Source organism: Trichomycterus rosablanca, chromosome 13 (genome assembly GCF_030014385.1).
Source record: "Trichomycterus rosablanca isolate fTriRos1 chromosome 13, fTriRos1.hap1, whole genome shotgun sequence".
NCBI lineage: Eukaryota > Metazoa > Chordata > Actinopteri > Siluriformes > Trichomycteridae > Trichomycterus > Trichomycterus rosablanca.
The window spans coordinates 31667786-31682401 of NC_086000.1; the positions used below are offsets into that span (position 1 = coordinate 31667786).

Below are 14616 nucleotides of genomic sequence, written 5' to 3' on the forward strand. Positions count from 1 at the left end.
CCACAGTGAAGGGTCTAAATACTTTTATAATGCGATTTCAGAATTAGATTTTTAATTCATTTTTAAAAATCTCTATGACTGAGTAGATTATGTGTGTGAGTAATAAATAAAAATGACAATTATATTCACTTAAAATCCACAACACAAAAAGCTGTGTAATAAAGGTATCATATTAAGGAAAAGCCTGCATACCTATCTGGCTCTCCAAGTGTGCGGCCTCGTCCGGAGTGGCTCTGGGCAGAACGCCAGGGTCAGTGAAGCTTGTCCTGAGTAACGTTCCCAGCACAAAGAAAACCAGAACTCCACCAACCACAGGGATTGCTAAACTCAGGGTGTGTGCCAAAAATGGACAGCTGCGGAGGAAAAAAGTTTATAAAAATAAGTGCACTTAAGTGATTCACTTCAAGCTCAAATACTGAGACGCAACAATCCTTGCACTCAACTATCATCTCATTTGACAAACACCTATTCAGTACTGAAGAGTGAAAATTAAGGTTAAGTTAGTTATGATGCCAATACCAACTGTTGATTTTCCTTATGCATGATTACTAGGATTAGCCGATAACCGACAAATCATTGTTCGATCATTGTTGGTAGAAATGTCATTAGAAGTGAGAGAATTATAGATCTAAAAACAGTAGAGCGCAGGAGCGGTGTTGATTTAAGACTCACTCTGCCTTACCCAGCTTTACAGCACATGCAAGTTTACAGCGAGTGCTTCAGTTCTAACCCAAACAGGAAAAAAAACTCATATACCTTCATAGTCTTAAAATTATAAATGCAGTTTATGATAACTATAATAATAATGTTAGGAAGATATCATCAGCATACACCAATCAGCCATGACATTAAAACCACACTCACTGTCCATTTTATCAGCTCCACATACCATTACCACTACCATTTGTAGTTCTACAATTACCGACGGTAGTCCATCTGTTTCTCTGCATGCTTTGTTATCCCCCTTTCATGCTGTTCTTCAATGGTCAGGACTCTCCCAGGACCACCACATAGCAGGTATTATTTAGGTGGTGGATCATTCTCAGCACTGCAGTGACACTGACATGGTGGTGGTGTGTTAGTGTGTGTTGTGCTGGTATGAGTGGATCAGACACAGCAGCGCTGATGGAGTTTTTAAACACCTCACTGTCACTGCTGGACTGAGAATAGTCCACCAACCAAAAACATTCAGCCAACAGCGCCCCGTTGGCAGCATCCTGTGACCACTGATGAAGGTCTAGAAGATGACCGACTCAAACAGCAGCAATAGATGAGCGATCGTCTCTGACTTTACATCTACAAGGTGGACCAACTAGGTAGGAGTGTCTAATAGAGTGGACAGTGAGTGGACACGGTATTTAAAAACTCCAGCAGCGCTGCTGTGTCTGATCCACTCATACCAGCACAACACACACCAACACACCACCACCATGTCAGTGTCACTGCAGTGAATCATTCACCACCTAAATAATACCTGCTCTGTGATGGTCCTGGGAGAGTTCTGACCATTGAAGAACATGAAAAACATATAGGGGGGCTAACAAAGCATGCAGAGACACAGAGAAACAAATGGACTACTATTATTATGTATAATAATATTATATTATTTACATAATATATAAATATTATAAAGCAATAAAAAGCTGATCAGCCTTTATGATCAGGCTACATTTAAAAAACTGTAAATAAGCAGTTTGAAAAACTGTATCTTGGCATAACAGTGTCAGCTTGGCAGAAGTGGGGCTTGAACAAGCAACCTTAAAATCAATAGTTCAATACCTTAACAGCTGAGCCACAACTAACAGTTTGCATCAATCAGGGTAAAAGCTCAGCTTTATACCCCAGACTTCCTTTTCTAATAAATAATGCACCTTCTAGTTTATGCCATCAATCAATTCCTGAAAGTTGCGTCAAAGACTGTTCTCTCGTTGCATTAAACACACACAGTAATGTCACTGGTCTTCTTCCTGGTAATGGTTTATAGAAAATGTATGAAAGTAACATTGATGTCATAATGAAACTATTAATGGAGACTGCACTGGTAGGATTTATTTATAGACACTGTGAGGAAAATTGACACATAACCAAAGTAACCTCCATGTAAAAGCCAGATGAAGACCTTCATGTTTCTAAAGCTAAATGACACGTTCTCATATTGTCTGGCCATAATTCAAATGGTCAAATTAACAGACCTGGCAAATATACAGCAATCTGCCTCCTATTTTAATGTTTCTTAGTCAAATGGCCTTCCACATAAACTCCTCTAAACAAACCTGCACTATATATATATAATTAGGGCTGGGTGGTATATCACAAATATCGATATATTCTATATTACTTTTTACACGATGTTGAAAATGACCATATTCGATATATCGAGTATGTGTAGAATACACAGATTACCATTTAAAAACATTTAAAACAGCACAAAAGCGGCGCCCAGGTGGCGCAGCGGGATATTCCGCTGACGCACCAGCACCGAGTTTCTGAACCTCCCGGTTCGAGGCTCGGTGTTGCCACCGGTCGGCTGGGCGCCATCTGGCGGGCAAAATTGGCAGTGCCTGCAGGGTGGGGGACCGGACTATATGTGGGTGGGTGGGTCTTCATGCGCTGTGTAAGGACCCTGATTTGCAGAAGAGACGCCCGTGCAGAATGCACGGACGAGAAGAGGAGGGCTGTACACGTGTAAAGAAGGCATGGGGCAGCGGCGTGCTCTCCTTGGATGCAGGTCTGGTGTGCCTGTTAGCAGCGGAAGACAGATTGGAAGCGCTAAAAATTGGGAGAAAAATTGGGGAGAAAATTCGGAGAAAAATAAATAAATAAAAAAAATAAAAAAAAAATAAAAAAAAATAAAAACAGCACAAAAGCGCTACAGGAACATATTTGAAACTGAATCACTGAGTCAACGAGTCAGAGACGACTCTTTTCAGACGAATTATTCATTGGAATCGAATCAGGAAACTGTGATCTCATCTATGGTAAAGATTCATTCGTATTGCATTAGTTCTCACTCTGTGGTGCGTAAACGACTCCAGTTCATTTGTTAAAGAGATTCAGTGGTTCTTCATTGGTTGTTGTATAAGTGACAGCTTAGTGAACGAATGACCAGTTTCAGCTTTTTACCGCGAAAGCTGAGAGAATAAATGATCTAAAACGGTTTTCATTAGTTAGGTGGACAAACACAGTTGGAAATTGATTTATATATTCTGGAAATATTCTGAAAACATACAAGATGGCCTCCAAAAACTAGTGGATTATATCCCTAATGGAAGCTCAGGTAAGCAGCAGTTATGATTTTATGCTGCTGTGTGGTTGATCTGGGTCGCGGTGCTGCTGTTTACTGTGCGCTTTCATTTTGCAGTGATAGCAAAGCATGATCAAATATTAAACGTTTTCGGGATTTTTCGATGGTTATTTATTTGACTTAAAACAGACAGCAGAAATGTGATTGTGAGATTCTGCTGGTTTGTTTCATATACAAATTGTCAACATGAATACAAATACAGCCTTGTAATAATACAAAATATAAACTCTGTAATTAGTCAGAATTGGTCAGAACTACAATGTTTTGTGTTTTTAAGATTTTTTACATCTGGACAGTGATAGCTCAGTGGTTAAGGTACTGGACTAGTATACAGAAGGTTTCCGGTTCAAGCCCCGCCGCCACCAAGTTGCCACTGTTGGGTCCCTGAGCAAGGCCCTTAACCCTCAATTGCTCATCGTGTTCAGCTCATTGTGTAAGTCGCTTTGGATAAAAGCGTCTGCTAAATGCTGAAAATGTAAACAGTTATCAATTCCTTTAAATATCAATTGAATTCCAGTTTCATATTGATGAGCAGAGGGTGCTACACACATTTTCACTCCTGATGCCTGCATTGATTTAGAGTAACATGCACTGAATGGAATTTCCTACAGTAGTCCAGTCTACAGCTGTTATGTTGTTGTTTATCCATGTGATGAATCTATGCAGCCATTAACAGCCATTAAGATTGACAGCAACATCATTTGGAGCCCATTTAGAGATCAGCACGCTTTTTCCCAGCATAAATCAATAGAACTGTGGAGCGCAGAGTGGCTTTAAAGCTAAAAATCAAAGCAGCACTAATGCCCAGAGCAACCAAAGCAGCTGATTGGTAACTGAGGGGCATGTAAAGCAGCCATTGTATGTTATTTTACATATAATGACTGAACTGTACACTCCCAGTGCTACAGCAGTAAACTGGGATTTCTGAGTGTTTCAGTTGCCATAGAGATTAAAACTACCAAAAAAAGGCTGACGGGGCATATTAGGGTTGGGGTTACCATAGCAACTACTGCAGCTACTACTTGAATTTTTTACTTGTTCCAAACGCAGCAAAACCTGAACAGAAAGTCGCAGAGCAATCAGTTATCAAGCAATGGCAGGTTCTTCACTGCAGTGATCAGCTCCCTTACTGGGAGTGTTGTGTGTAAGCCTAAACTGGGGGTCTGAAAAACACATACATACTCAATCTTGCACAAAATGTGCACATATGTACACCGACCAGGCATAACATTATGAGCACTGACAGGTGAAGTGAATAACACTGATTATCTCTTCGTCACGGCACCTGTCAGTGGGTGGGATATATTAGGCAGCAAGTGAACATTTTATCCTCAAAGTTGACGTGTTAGAAGCAGGAAACATGGGCGAGCGTAAGGATTCAAGGGCCAAATGATAGCCAAGTGATGGCTAGACGACTGGGGTGTTCCCGGTCTGCAGTGGTCAGTATCTATCAAAAGTGGTCCAAGGAAGGAACAGTGGTAAAACGGCAACAGGGTCATGGGCGGCCAAGGCTCACTGATGCACGTGGGGAGCGAAGGCTGGACCGTGTGATCCGATCCAACAGACTACTGTAGATCAAATTGCTGAAGAAGTTAATGCTGGTTCTGATAGAAAGGTGTCAGAATACACAGTGCATCACAGTTGCAGGGCTGTTTTGGCAGCAAAAGGGGGGCCAAAACAATATTAGGAAGGTGGTCATAATGTTATGTCTGATCAGTGTAATTTGGTTTACCAAGGTGTTCAGTAATTCAACACATTTATTCACACAGCTGAGCCAGCGTGTGACTCTCTGTATGAGATACTGATCACTGTGTAATCTCTGCTCATGCAGATTATAAAAAGCTGTTGGCTACTAGACACAGAGTCGGAGAAGGTGTGTTAGGTACGACCCTCCTCGGTCTGGTTATAAACCAACCATAATGTCCAGACATTAAAAGTATAAATAGAGCATTTTATAGAGAAACTTCTGTGTAGAAAACAGGATTGTGTGTTAGCCAGTGAGGCCAACAGAAAAGGTACAAACACACAATGAAGCTTTCCTACTTGTATATTGTACTGTTTAGACAAAATCTAAACATGCATGTTTTCAACTACAAACCACAAAAACACCAGAGCCACAAACCACAGGAACAATTTCTTTAAAGTATCCTCAAGGATGCCAGCACATAAACTTCCCTCTCTGCTTCAAAACAAGAAGAATACACTACTCGTTACAACAACAATGTACTGTTAGAAACCTCATATCTAGTTTCAGCAAAAACCACCACTTTGCAAAGTCTAAGAAGAATTTATCTGAATTTCCCAAATCAACCGTCCATTTCTTGTACATTTTACATTAACAACTAAAGCAACTTTTTTTTAATGCATTTTCTTCCCATTTTCCTCTCGATTTAGCACACTCAATCTTGTCTTCCGCTGCTACCAGAGATACCAGATTGCATCCAAGGAGAGCACGTCGCTGTACATGCCTCTTCCGACAGGTGTACAGCCCTCCTCTTCTTGTCCCTGCATTCTGCACAGGCGCCTCTTCAGCCAATCAGGGTCCTTACACAGCGTATAAAGACCCACCCACCCACACATAGTCCAGCCCCCACCTTGCAGATATGGTGGCCAATTAGTATCTGCTGCAGGCACTGCAAATTATGCCCGCTAGATGGCGCCCAGCCGACCGGAGGCAATGCATAAACTCGGTGCTAGTGTGCAAGCGGAATATCCCGCTGCGCCACCTGGGCGCCTCCAACAACTAAGCAACTTTTATAACTGAAAGGTCCCCCTTTTGCTGCCAAAACAGCCCTGACCCGTTGAGGCATGGAGTCCACTAGACCCCTGAAGGTGTGCTGTGGTATCTGGCACCAAGATGTTAGCAGCAGATCCTTTAACTCCTGTATGTTGCGAGGTGGGGCCTCCATGGATCAGACTTGTTTGTCCAGCACATCCCACAGATGCTCGATTGGATTGAGATCTGTGGAATTTGGAGGCCAAGTCAACACCTCAAACTCATTATTGTGCTCCTCGAACCATTCCTGAACCATTTTTGCTTTGTGGCAGGACGCATCATCCTGCTGAAAGAGGCCACAGCCATCAGGGAATACCGTTTCTTCCATGAAAAGGTGTACATGGACTGCAACAATACTTTGGTAGGTGGTATGTGTTGCCATTGCTGAATGGCAGGACCCAAGGTTTCCCAACAGAACGTTGCCCAAAGCATCACACTGCCTCTGCCGGCTTGCCCTGTTCCCATAGTGCATCCTGGAGCCATGTGTTCCCCAGGTAAGCGACACACACGCACCCGGCCATCCACGTGATGTCAAAGAAAACATGATTTATCAGGCCATCACAATTTGGTCCTTGTCAAACTCACTCAAATCCTTACGCTTGCTCATTTTTCCTGCTTCTAACAACAGGTGCCGTGATGAAGAGATAATCAGTGTTATTATTATATGTATATACACTGATCAGCCATAACATTAAAACCACCTACTTTTTTCTACACTCACTTCCTGTTATCAGCTCCACTAACCATATAGAAGCACGTTGTTGTTATACAATTACTGACTGTAGTCCATCTGTTTCTCTGCATGCTTTGTTAGCCCCCTTCATGCTGTTCTTCAATAGTCAGGACTCTCCCAGAACCACTACAGAGTAGGTATTATTTGGGTGGTGGATGATTCTCAGCACTGCAGTGATAGTGACATGGTGGTGGTGTGTTAGTGTGTGTTGTGCTGGTATGAGTGGATAGGACACAGCAGTGCTGCTGGAGTTTTTAAACACCTCACTGTCACTGCTGGACTGAGAATAGTCCACCAACCAAAAATATCCAGCCAACAGCACCCCGTGACCACTGATGAAGGTCTAGAAGATGACCAACTCAAACAGCAGTAATAGATGAGCGATCGTCTCTGACTTGACATCTACAAGATGGACCAACTAGGTAGGAGTGTCTAATAGAGTGGACAGTGATTGGACACGGTATTTAAAAACTCCAGAAACACCGCTCAGGCGGAGCAACGGTTAAAACACGCGCTGCAACCAGAGCTGGATTCCAGATACATGGTATCTAATCCAGCTCTGCCTTACCAGCTCAAGGCTGAGTGGCTACATGAACAACGATTGGCCGGTTGTTCAGTTGTGGGGCGGGACAAGGGGCTGGAAGTGGGTTTTTCTCTGTCAGAATGGCGCAGTTACGACCTCTGCCGGCCGATTAGAGGCGCCTGCACAAGAGATGAGGAAGGAGTGCTCTCAGGGTGTGTCTCTCCGCATGCAACGCTAGGTGGCGCCACACTCGTCAATGTGTAGGTGAAAAAAATGCAGGCGGCTGCTGCTCATGTTTCGGAGGGGATGTGGGTTAGCTTCAAGCTCCTCGGTCAGGGCAGAGTTCGGCATGGACAGAGAGGAAGCACGATGCAAAATTGGATAATTGGACGCGCTAAAAAGGGGAGAAAATGCAAAAAAATAAAAAATAACTCCTGAACCTGCTGTGTCTGATCCACATGCTGCCTATGGCGCACTGTTGGCTGGATATTTTTGGTTGGTGGACTTTTCTCAGTCCAGCAGTGACAGTGAGGTGTTTCAAAACTCCATCAGCACTGCTGTGTCTGATCCACTCATACTAGCACAACACACACTAACACACCACCACCATGTCAGTGTCACTGCAGTGCTGAGATCATCCACCACCTAAATAATACCTGCTCTGTGGTGGTCCTGTGGGGTCCTGACCATAGATGGATGGACAAGTCAGTAATTGTAGAACTCTAAAGTGCTCCTATATGGTAAGTGGAGCTGATCAAATGGACAGTGAGTGTAGAAACAAGGAGGTGGTTTAAATGTTTATATTTACATTTTTGCCATTTAGCAGACGCTTTTATCCAAAGCGACTTACAGTTATGACTGAACAGGATATTGAGCAATTGAGGGTTAAGGGCCTTTCTCAGGGGCCCAACAGTGGCAACTTGGTGGTGGTGGTGGGGTTTGAACTGGCAACCTTCTAATCACTAGTCCAGTCCCTTAACCACTGAGCTACCACAGCTAATGTTATGGCTGATCAGTGAATATACACACTATTTATATGTGAGTAATGTGGTGGTAAAGCATCAAGATAAAGCTAAAAAAATACAGCATAAACTTTAACTGATAAAATTTTACAATGTCATGCGTTTAACATCTGCGATGAATCATCATAAATGTGTCGTAACCAGCGATGAAACCGAGCCAGCAGAGACTGTATGAGGCACAGAAACAAGCGTTTAACACACTGCAGTGAAGCGGTTGATATAACACTGCCACAGTTATTGAGTGGCTCCGGTCAGCCTCCGGTTCGGATGCAAATCCGTCTGACAATTCTGAGCTACAGACAGATACAGCAAAGCAGCAGCAAGAACAGAAAGCAAACAGCAGGGAAAGAGGAAGCGTCAGCCGAGGACCACGTGCAGTCAATGTGCCTGTGCTCTGATATGAACTCGGTTCCACACCGGCCGCAGATGTTCATTATTCTGCCAAATAAATCTACTTTCACTTTGTCATTGATTGTAGCTGTTCAGTTCTTCTACAATGTAATTGTTTAGTGAAATATTTATTATGTAACCGAGGCTAGACCACAATCTTAAATCCTGGCTTTGGTGGAGACGTTTGGGAGGAGCAGGACATTGTATGACCACACTATAAAAAGAAGAAAGGAATAAGAGGAACAGTCTCACGCGACGACTGCAACCCCAGATTTTGCAACACAAAATATTTTCACATACGAGAGTTTCTTAATCAGTTGTTTAGGCGTACTAGTTAATTGTTACTAGTTAATCACACAATTATTATTTTACTAGCTAAAAGATGACTGATATTTGGATTGGATATCTTATTTGGTAAAATATGACTGATGGTGCAATTGGAAAAGCAAATCATGTCAACAGTTGGCTGTAACCAGCAAGTTTAGGACAACCCATTACTGTTAACTAGCGGCTCTGTACCAATATTCAGCGGCTCTGTACTGTTAACCAGCGGCTCTGTACCGATATTCAGTGGCTCTGTACTGTTAACCAGTGACTCTGTACCGATATTCAGTGGCTCTGTACTGTTAACCAGCGGCTCTGTACCGATATTCAGCAGCTCTGTACTGTTAACCAGAGGCTCTGTACCGATATTCAGCGGCTCTGTACTGTTAACCAGGGGCTCTGTACCAATATTCAGCGGCTCTGTACTGTTAACCAGAAACTCTGTACCAATATTCAGCGGCTCTGTACTGTTAACCAGAGGCTCTGTACCAATATTCAGCGGCTCTGTACTGTTAACCAGAGGCTCTGTACTAATATTCAGCGGCTCTGTACTGTTAACCAGAGGCTCTGTACCGATATTCAGCGGCTCTGTACTGTTAACCAGAAACTCTGTACCAATATTCAGCGGCTCTGTACCGATATTCAGTGGCTCTGTACTGTTAACCAGCGGCTCTGTACCGATATTCAGCGGCTCTGTACTGTTAACCAGAAACTCTGTACCAATATTCAGCGGCTCTGTACCGATATTCAGCGGCTCTGTACCAATATTCAGCGGCTCTGTACTGTTAACCAGAGGCTCTGTACCAATATTTAGCGGCTCTGTACTGTTAACCAGAGGCTCTGTACCAATATTCAGCGGCTCTGTACCAATATTCAGCGGCTCTGTACCAATATTCAGCGGCTCTGTACTGTTAACCAGAGGCTCTGTACCAATATTCAGCGGCTCTGTACTGTTAACCAGAGGCTCTGTACCAATATTCAGCTGCTCTGTACCGATATTCAGTGGCTCTGTACTGTTAACCAGGGGCTCTGTACTGTTAACCAGGGGCTCTGTACCAATATTCAGTGGCTCTGTACTGTTAACCAGGGGCTCTGTACTGTTAACCAGAGGCTCTGTACAGATATTCAGCGGCTCTGTACTGTTAACCAGGGGCTCTGTACTGTTAACCAGGGGCTCTGTACCGATATTCAGTGGCTCTGTACTGTTAACCAGGGGCTCTGTACCGATATTCAGTGGCTCTGTACTGTTAACCAGGGGCTCTGTACCAATATTCAGTGGCTCTGTACTGTTAATCAGTGGCTCTGTACTGTTAACCAGGGGCTCTGTACCAATATTCAGTGGCTCTGTACTGTTAATCAGGGGCTCTGTACTGTTAACCAGGGGCTCTGTACCAATATTCAGTGGCTCTGTACTGTTAACCAGGGGCTTTGTACTGTTAACCAGGGGCTCTGTACTGTTAACCAGAGGCTCTGTACTGTTAACCAGAGGCTCTGTACAGATATTCAGCGGCTCTGTACTGTTAACCAGAGGCTCTGTACCAATATTCAGCGGCTCTGTACTGTTAACCAGAAACTCTGTACCAATATTCAGCGGCTCTGTACTGTTAACCAGAGGCTCTGTACCAATATTCAGCGGCTCTGTACTGTTAACCAGAGGCTCTGTACCAATATTCAGCGGCTCTGTACTGTTAACCAGCGGCTCTGTACCGATATTCAGTGGCTCTGTACTGTTAACCAGGGGCTCTGTACTGTTAACCAGAGGCTCTGTACAGATATTCAGCGGCTCTGTACTGTTAACCAGGGGCTCTGTACTGTTAACCAGGGGCTCTGTACTGTTAACCAGGGGCTCTGTACTGTTAACCAGGGGCTCTGTACCGATATTCAGTGGCTCTGTACTGTTAACCAGGGGCTCTGTACCGATATTCAGTGGCTCTGTACTGTTAACCAGGGGCTCTGTACTGTTAACCAGGGGCTCTGTACCAATATTCAGTGGCTCTGTACTGTTAATCAGTGGCTCTGTACTGTTAACCAGGGGCTCTGTACCAATATTCAGTGGCTCTGTACTGTTAATCAGGGGCTCTGTACCAATATTCAGTGGCTCTGTACTGTTAATCAGTGGCTCTGTACTGTTAACCAGGGGCTCTGTACCAATATTCAGTGGCTCTGTACTGTTAACCAGGGGCTTTGTACTGTTAACCAGGGGCTCTGTACTGTTAACCAGAGGCTCTGTACTGTTAACCAGAGGCTCTGTACAGATATTCAGCGGCTCTGTACTGTTAACCAGAGGCTCTGTACCAATATTCAGCGGCTCTGTACTGTTAACCAGAAACTCTGTACCAATATTCAGCGGCTCTGTACTGTTAACCAGAGGCTCTGTACCAATATTCAGTGGCTCTGTACTGTTAACCAGGGGCTCTGTACTGTTAACCAGGGGCTCTGTACCAATATTCAGTGGCTCTGTACTGTTAATCAGGGGCTCTGTACTGTTAACCAGGGGCTCTGTACCAATATTCAGTGGCTCTGTACTGTTAACCAGGGGCTCTGTACTGTTAACCAGGGGCTCTGTACCAATATTCAGTGGCTCTGTACTGTTAACCAGGGGCTCTGTACTGTTAACCAGGGGCTCTGTACTGTTAACCAGAGGCTCTGTACAGATATTCAGCGGCTCTGTACTGTTAACCAGGGGCTCTGTACTGTTAACCAGGGGCTCTGTACCGATATTCAGCGGCTCTGTACTGTTAACCAGGGGCTTTGTACTGTTAACCAGCGGCTCTGTACCAATATTCAGTGGCTCTGTACTGTTAACCAGGGGCTCTGTACTGTTAACCAGAGGCTCTGTACAGATATTTAGCGGCTCTGTACTGTTAACCAGGGGCTCTGTACTGTTAACCAGGGGCTCTGTACCGATATTCAGTGGCTCTGTACTGTTAACCAGGGGCTCTGTACCGATATTCAGTGGCTCTGTACTGTTAACCAGGGGCTCTGTACCAATATTCAGTGGCTCTGTACTGTTAATCAGTGGCTCTGTACTGTTAACCAGGGGCTCTGTACCAATATTCAGTGGCTCTGTACTGTTAATCAGGGGCTCTGTACTGTTAACCAGGGGCTCTGTACCAATATTCAGTGGCTCTGTACTGTTAATCAGGGGCTCTGTACTGTTAACCAGGGGCTCTGTACCAATATTCAGTGGCTCTGTACTGTTAACCAGGGGCTCTGTACCAATATTCAGTGGCTCTGTACTGTTAACCAGGGGCTCTGTACTGTTAACCAGGGGCTCTGTACTGTTAACCAGAGGCTCTGTACAGATATTCAGCGGCTCTGTACTGTTAACCAGGGGCTCTGTACTGTTAACCAGGGGCTCTGTACCGATATTCAGCGGCTCTGTACTGTTAACCAGGGGCTTTGTACTGTTAACCAGCAGCTCTGTACCGATATTCAGTGGCTCTGTACTGTTAACCAGAGGCTCTGTACTGTTAACCAGAGGCTCTGTACAGATATTCAGCGGCTCTGTACTGTTAACCAGAGGCTCTGTACCGATATTCAGCGGCTCTGTACTGTTAACCAGCGGCTCTGTACCAATATTCAGCGGCTCTGTACTGTTAACCAGGGGCTCTGTACCAATATTCAGCGGCTCTGTACCAATATTCAGCGGCTCTGTACTGTTAACCAGGGGCTCTGTACCAATATTCCGGTACCGATATACACCATATGGTTAAACGTATGTGGAAACCTCTCCTAATTACTGACCTTTGGTTTGTTAGCCACACCCACTGCTAACAAGTGTATAAAACCAATAATTAATAAATAAATTAGATGCTTCCAAGAACTTTTTCCTGTACCAGTAAGACATCAAGTGTGTGGTCAAATGATCTGCTGTGGCGACTCATAACAGAAGCAAGTGAAAGGAATCATTGATTCATACATTTACCACTGGTGGTGCAGACTGGGCTCATATGTTTTATCTATTTAATTATTATTTTAATCTGACAAAAAACATCCATACAGATACAATCAGAGCTACATGTATGAATCATGTAGTTGAAATTCTACATCCACTTTAATACAAATGGTCCTTATAGTATTTATTAATATTTATTTATTAAAGAGGCTGCTGTGAATAGCCCTAAGGGTCTGAAATGTGCAACATATTTCACATCCAAACCTCTAAATTACAGCCCAAGTTGAGTCAGTGAGCGAGTAAGTTAGTTAAGCGATCACTGTTTGCATTCAAGAGTAAAAGGAGCTTTTATTTAACTTCATTTAGAAAAGGTTTAGAAAATTACTGCCACAAAGAAATAAAGTAAGATGACTCATCTTATCTACCAGCTAATATCACTACACACCTAACTATATCAAAGGGGCCAGTGATAGCTCAGTGGTTAAGGTACTGGGCTAGTAAACAGAGGGTTGCCGGTTCAAGCCTCGCCACCACCAAGTTGCCACTGTTGGGTCCCTGAGCAAGGCCCTTAACCCTCAATTGCTCATTGTGTAAGTCGCTTTGGATAAAAGCGTCTGCTAAATGCTGAAAATGTAAATATTAGCAAACATTAAAGCTCATGCTTATGGATGATGAACAGAATATTAAAAAAGAAAACTAGGGCTGCCGCGATTGGTCGACAGTCTTAAACAATGCCGTCTGCAGCAGTCAGAGAAAAGCTAAAAGTTTTACAAGATTCAAATCATCAAAAGTTTGGGAATACTTAAAACTGGCACAAAACAAAAAGGGTTTGTACACTGTGTGAAGCTTTAATGATATACCACAGCAGCACTAGCGTGATGTTGCACGTCTATATTGTTTCATTACGCTTCTTAATCGTGGAGATTAAGTTAGCGAGTTCAGTTAGGGCGCATGAGACGCGGGAAAACTTTTACTTCTATACTGTTTTATTAGGCTTCTTAATCACTGAGATTTTGGAATAGCGTATTCCTCAGCGCTGCGCACTTTGCTGCGTTGGGCTCATGATTTTTGCAGTTTCCACAGCACTCAAAGCACAAAAAGCTTTTCATGTGAAACACTTACCACTGTGTTTACATCGCTTAGAATTTGAAGTAAGCGTTGAGTGAATGTGTAGGTTAGAATCTGGGTTCATTCTGTCGTTACTGTACGTTGGACTTAATGAGACGTGCTTACCTCTATTTTATTTCTGCTATAAGTTTAAGCACTTTGCTTTGTGTATGGAAAGCCATAAACCCGTGTTGCACTTTGTTTAATATGGAGCACTTGAGAATGTGATAATATGGACATAAACCCTGTGTACATTTAGTTTTGTGCCATATTATTATGCCATACAGTTTGTTGTTAAAATAAAAGCAGCTTAAACGAGATTCTGAATTACATTTTTTGGAGGAAAATTAATTGTTTAGATTAATCGACTAATCGATAAAATAGTCTATAGATGAATTGATAGAAAAATAGTCGTTAGTGCAGCCCTAAACAAAACCCTCCGGGATAAACATTATCTTGTGACTTCAGACAAATAAATGCAGGCAATACAACGCCAGTCATCAAAAAAAGACTTTCATCCTCATCAATAGAGTTTTAAT

General features: G+C 43.3%; 1 protein-coding gene across 3 annotated transcripts in view; it reads right to left on the reverse strand.

Annotated features, from left to right (window-relative positions):
• LOC134325462 (palmitoyltransferase ZDHHC14-like) overlaps positions 1-14616 on the reverse strand; it is a 56179-nt gene that overhangs the window by 38142 nt on the left and 3421 nt on the right. For all 3 annotated transcript variants that reach the window (XM_063007668.1, XM_063007667.1, XM_063007669.1), the window contains exon 3: positions 193-353. In XM_063007668.1, coding sequence (XP_062863738.1) covers positions 193-353 — 161 coding nt within the window. The remainder of the gene's footprint in view (positions 1-192; positions 354-14616) is intronic.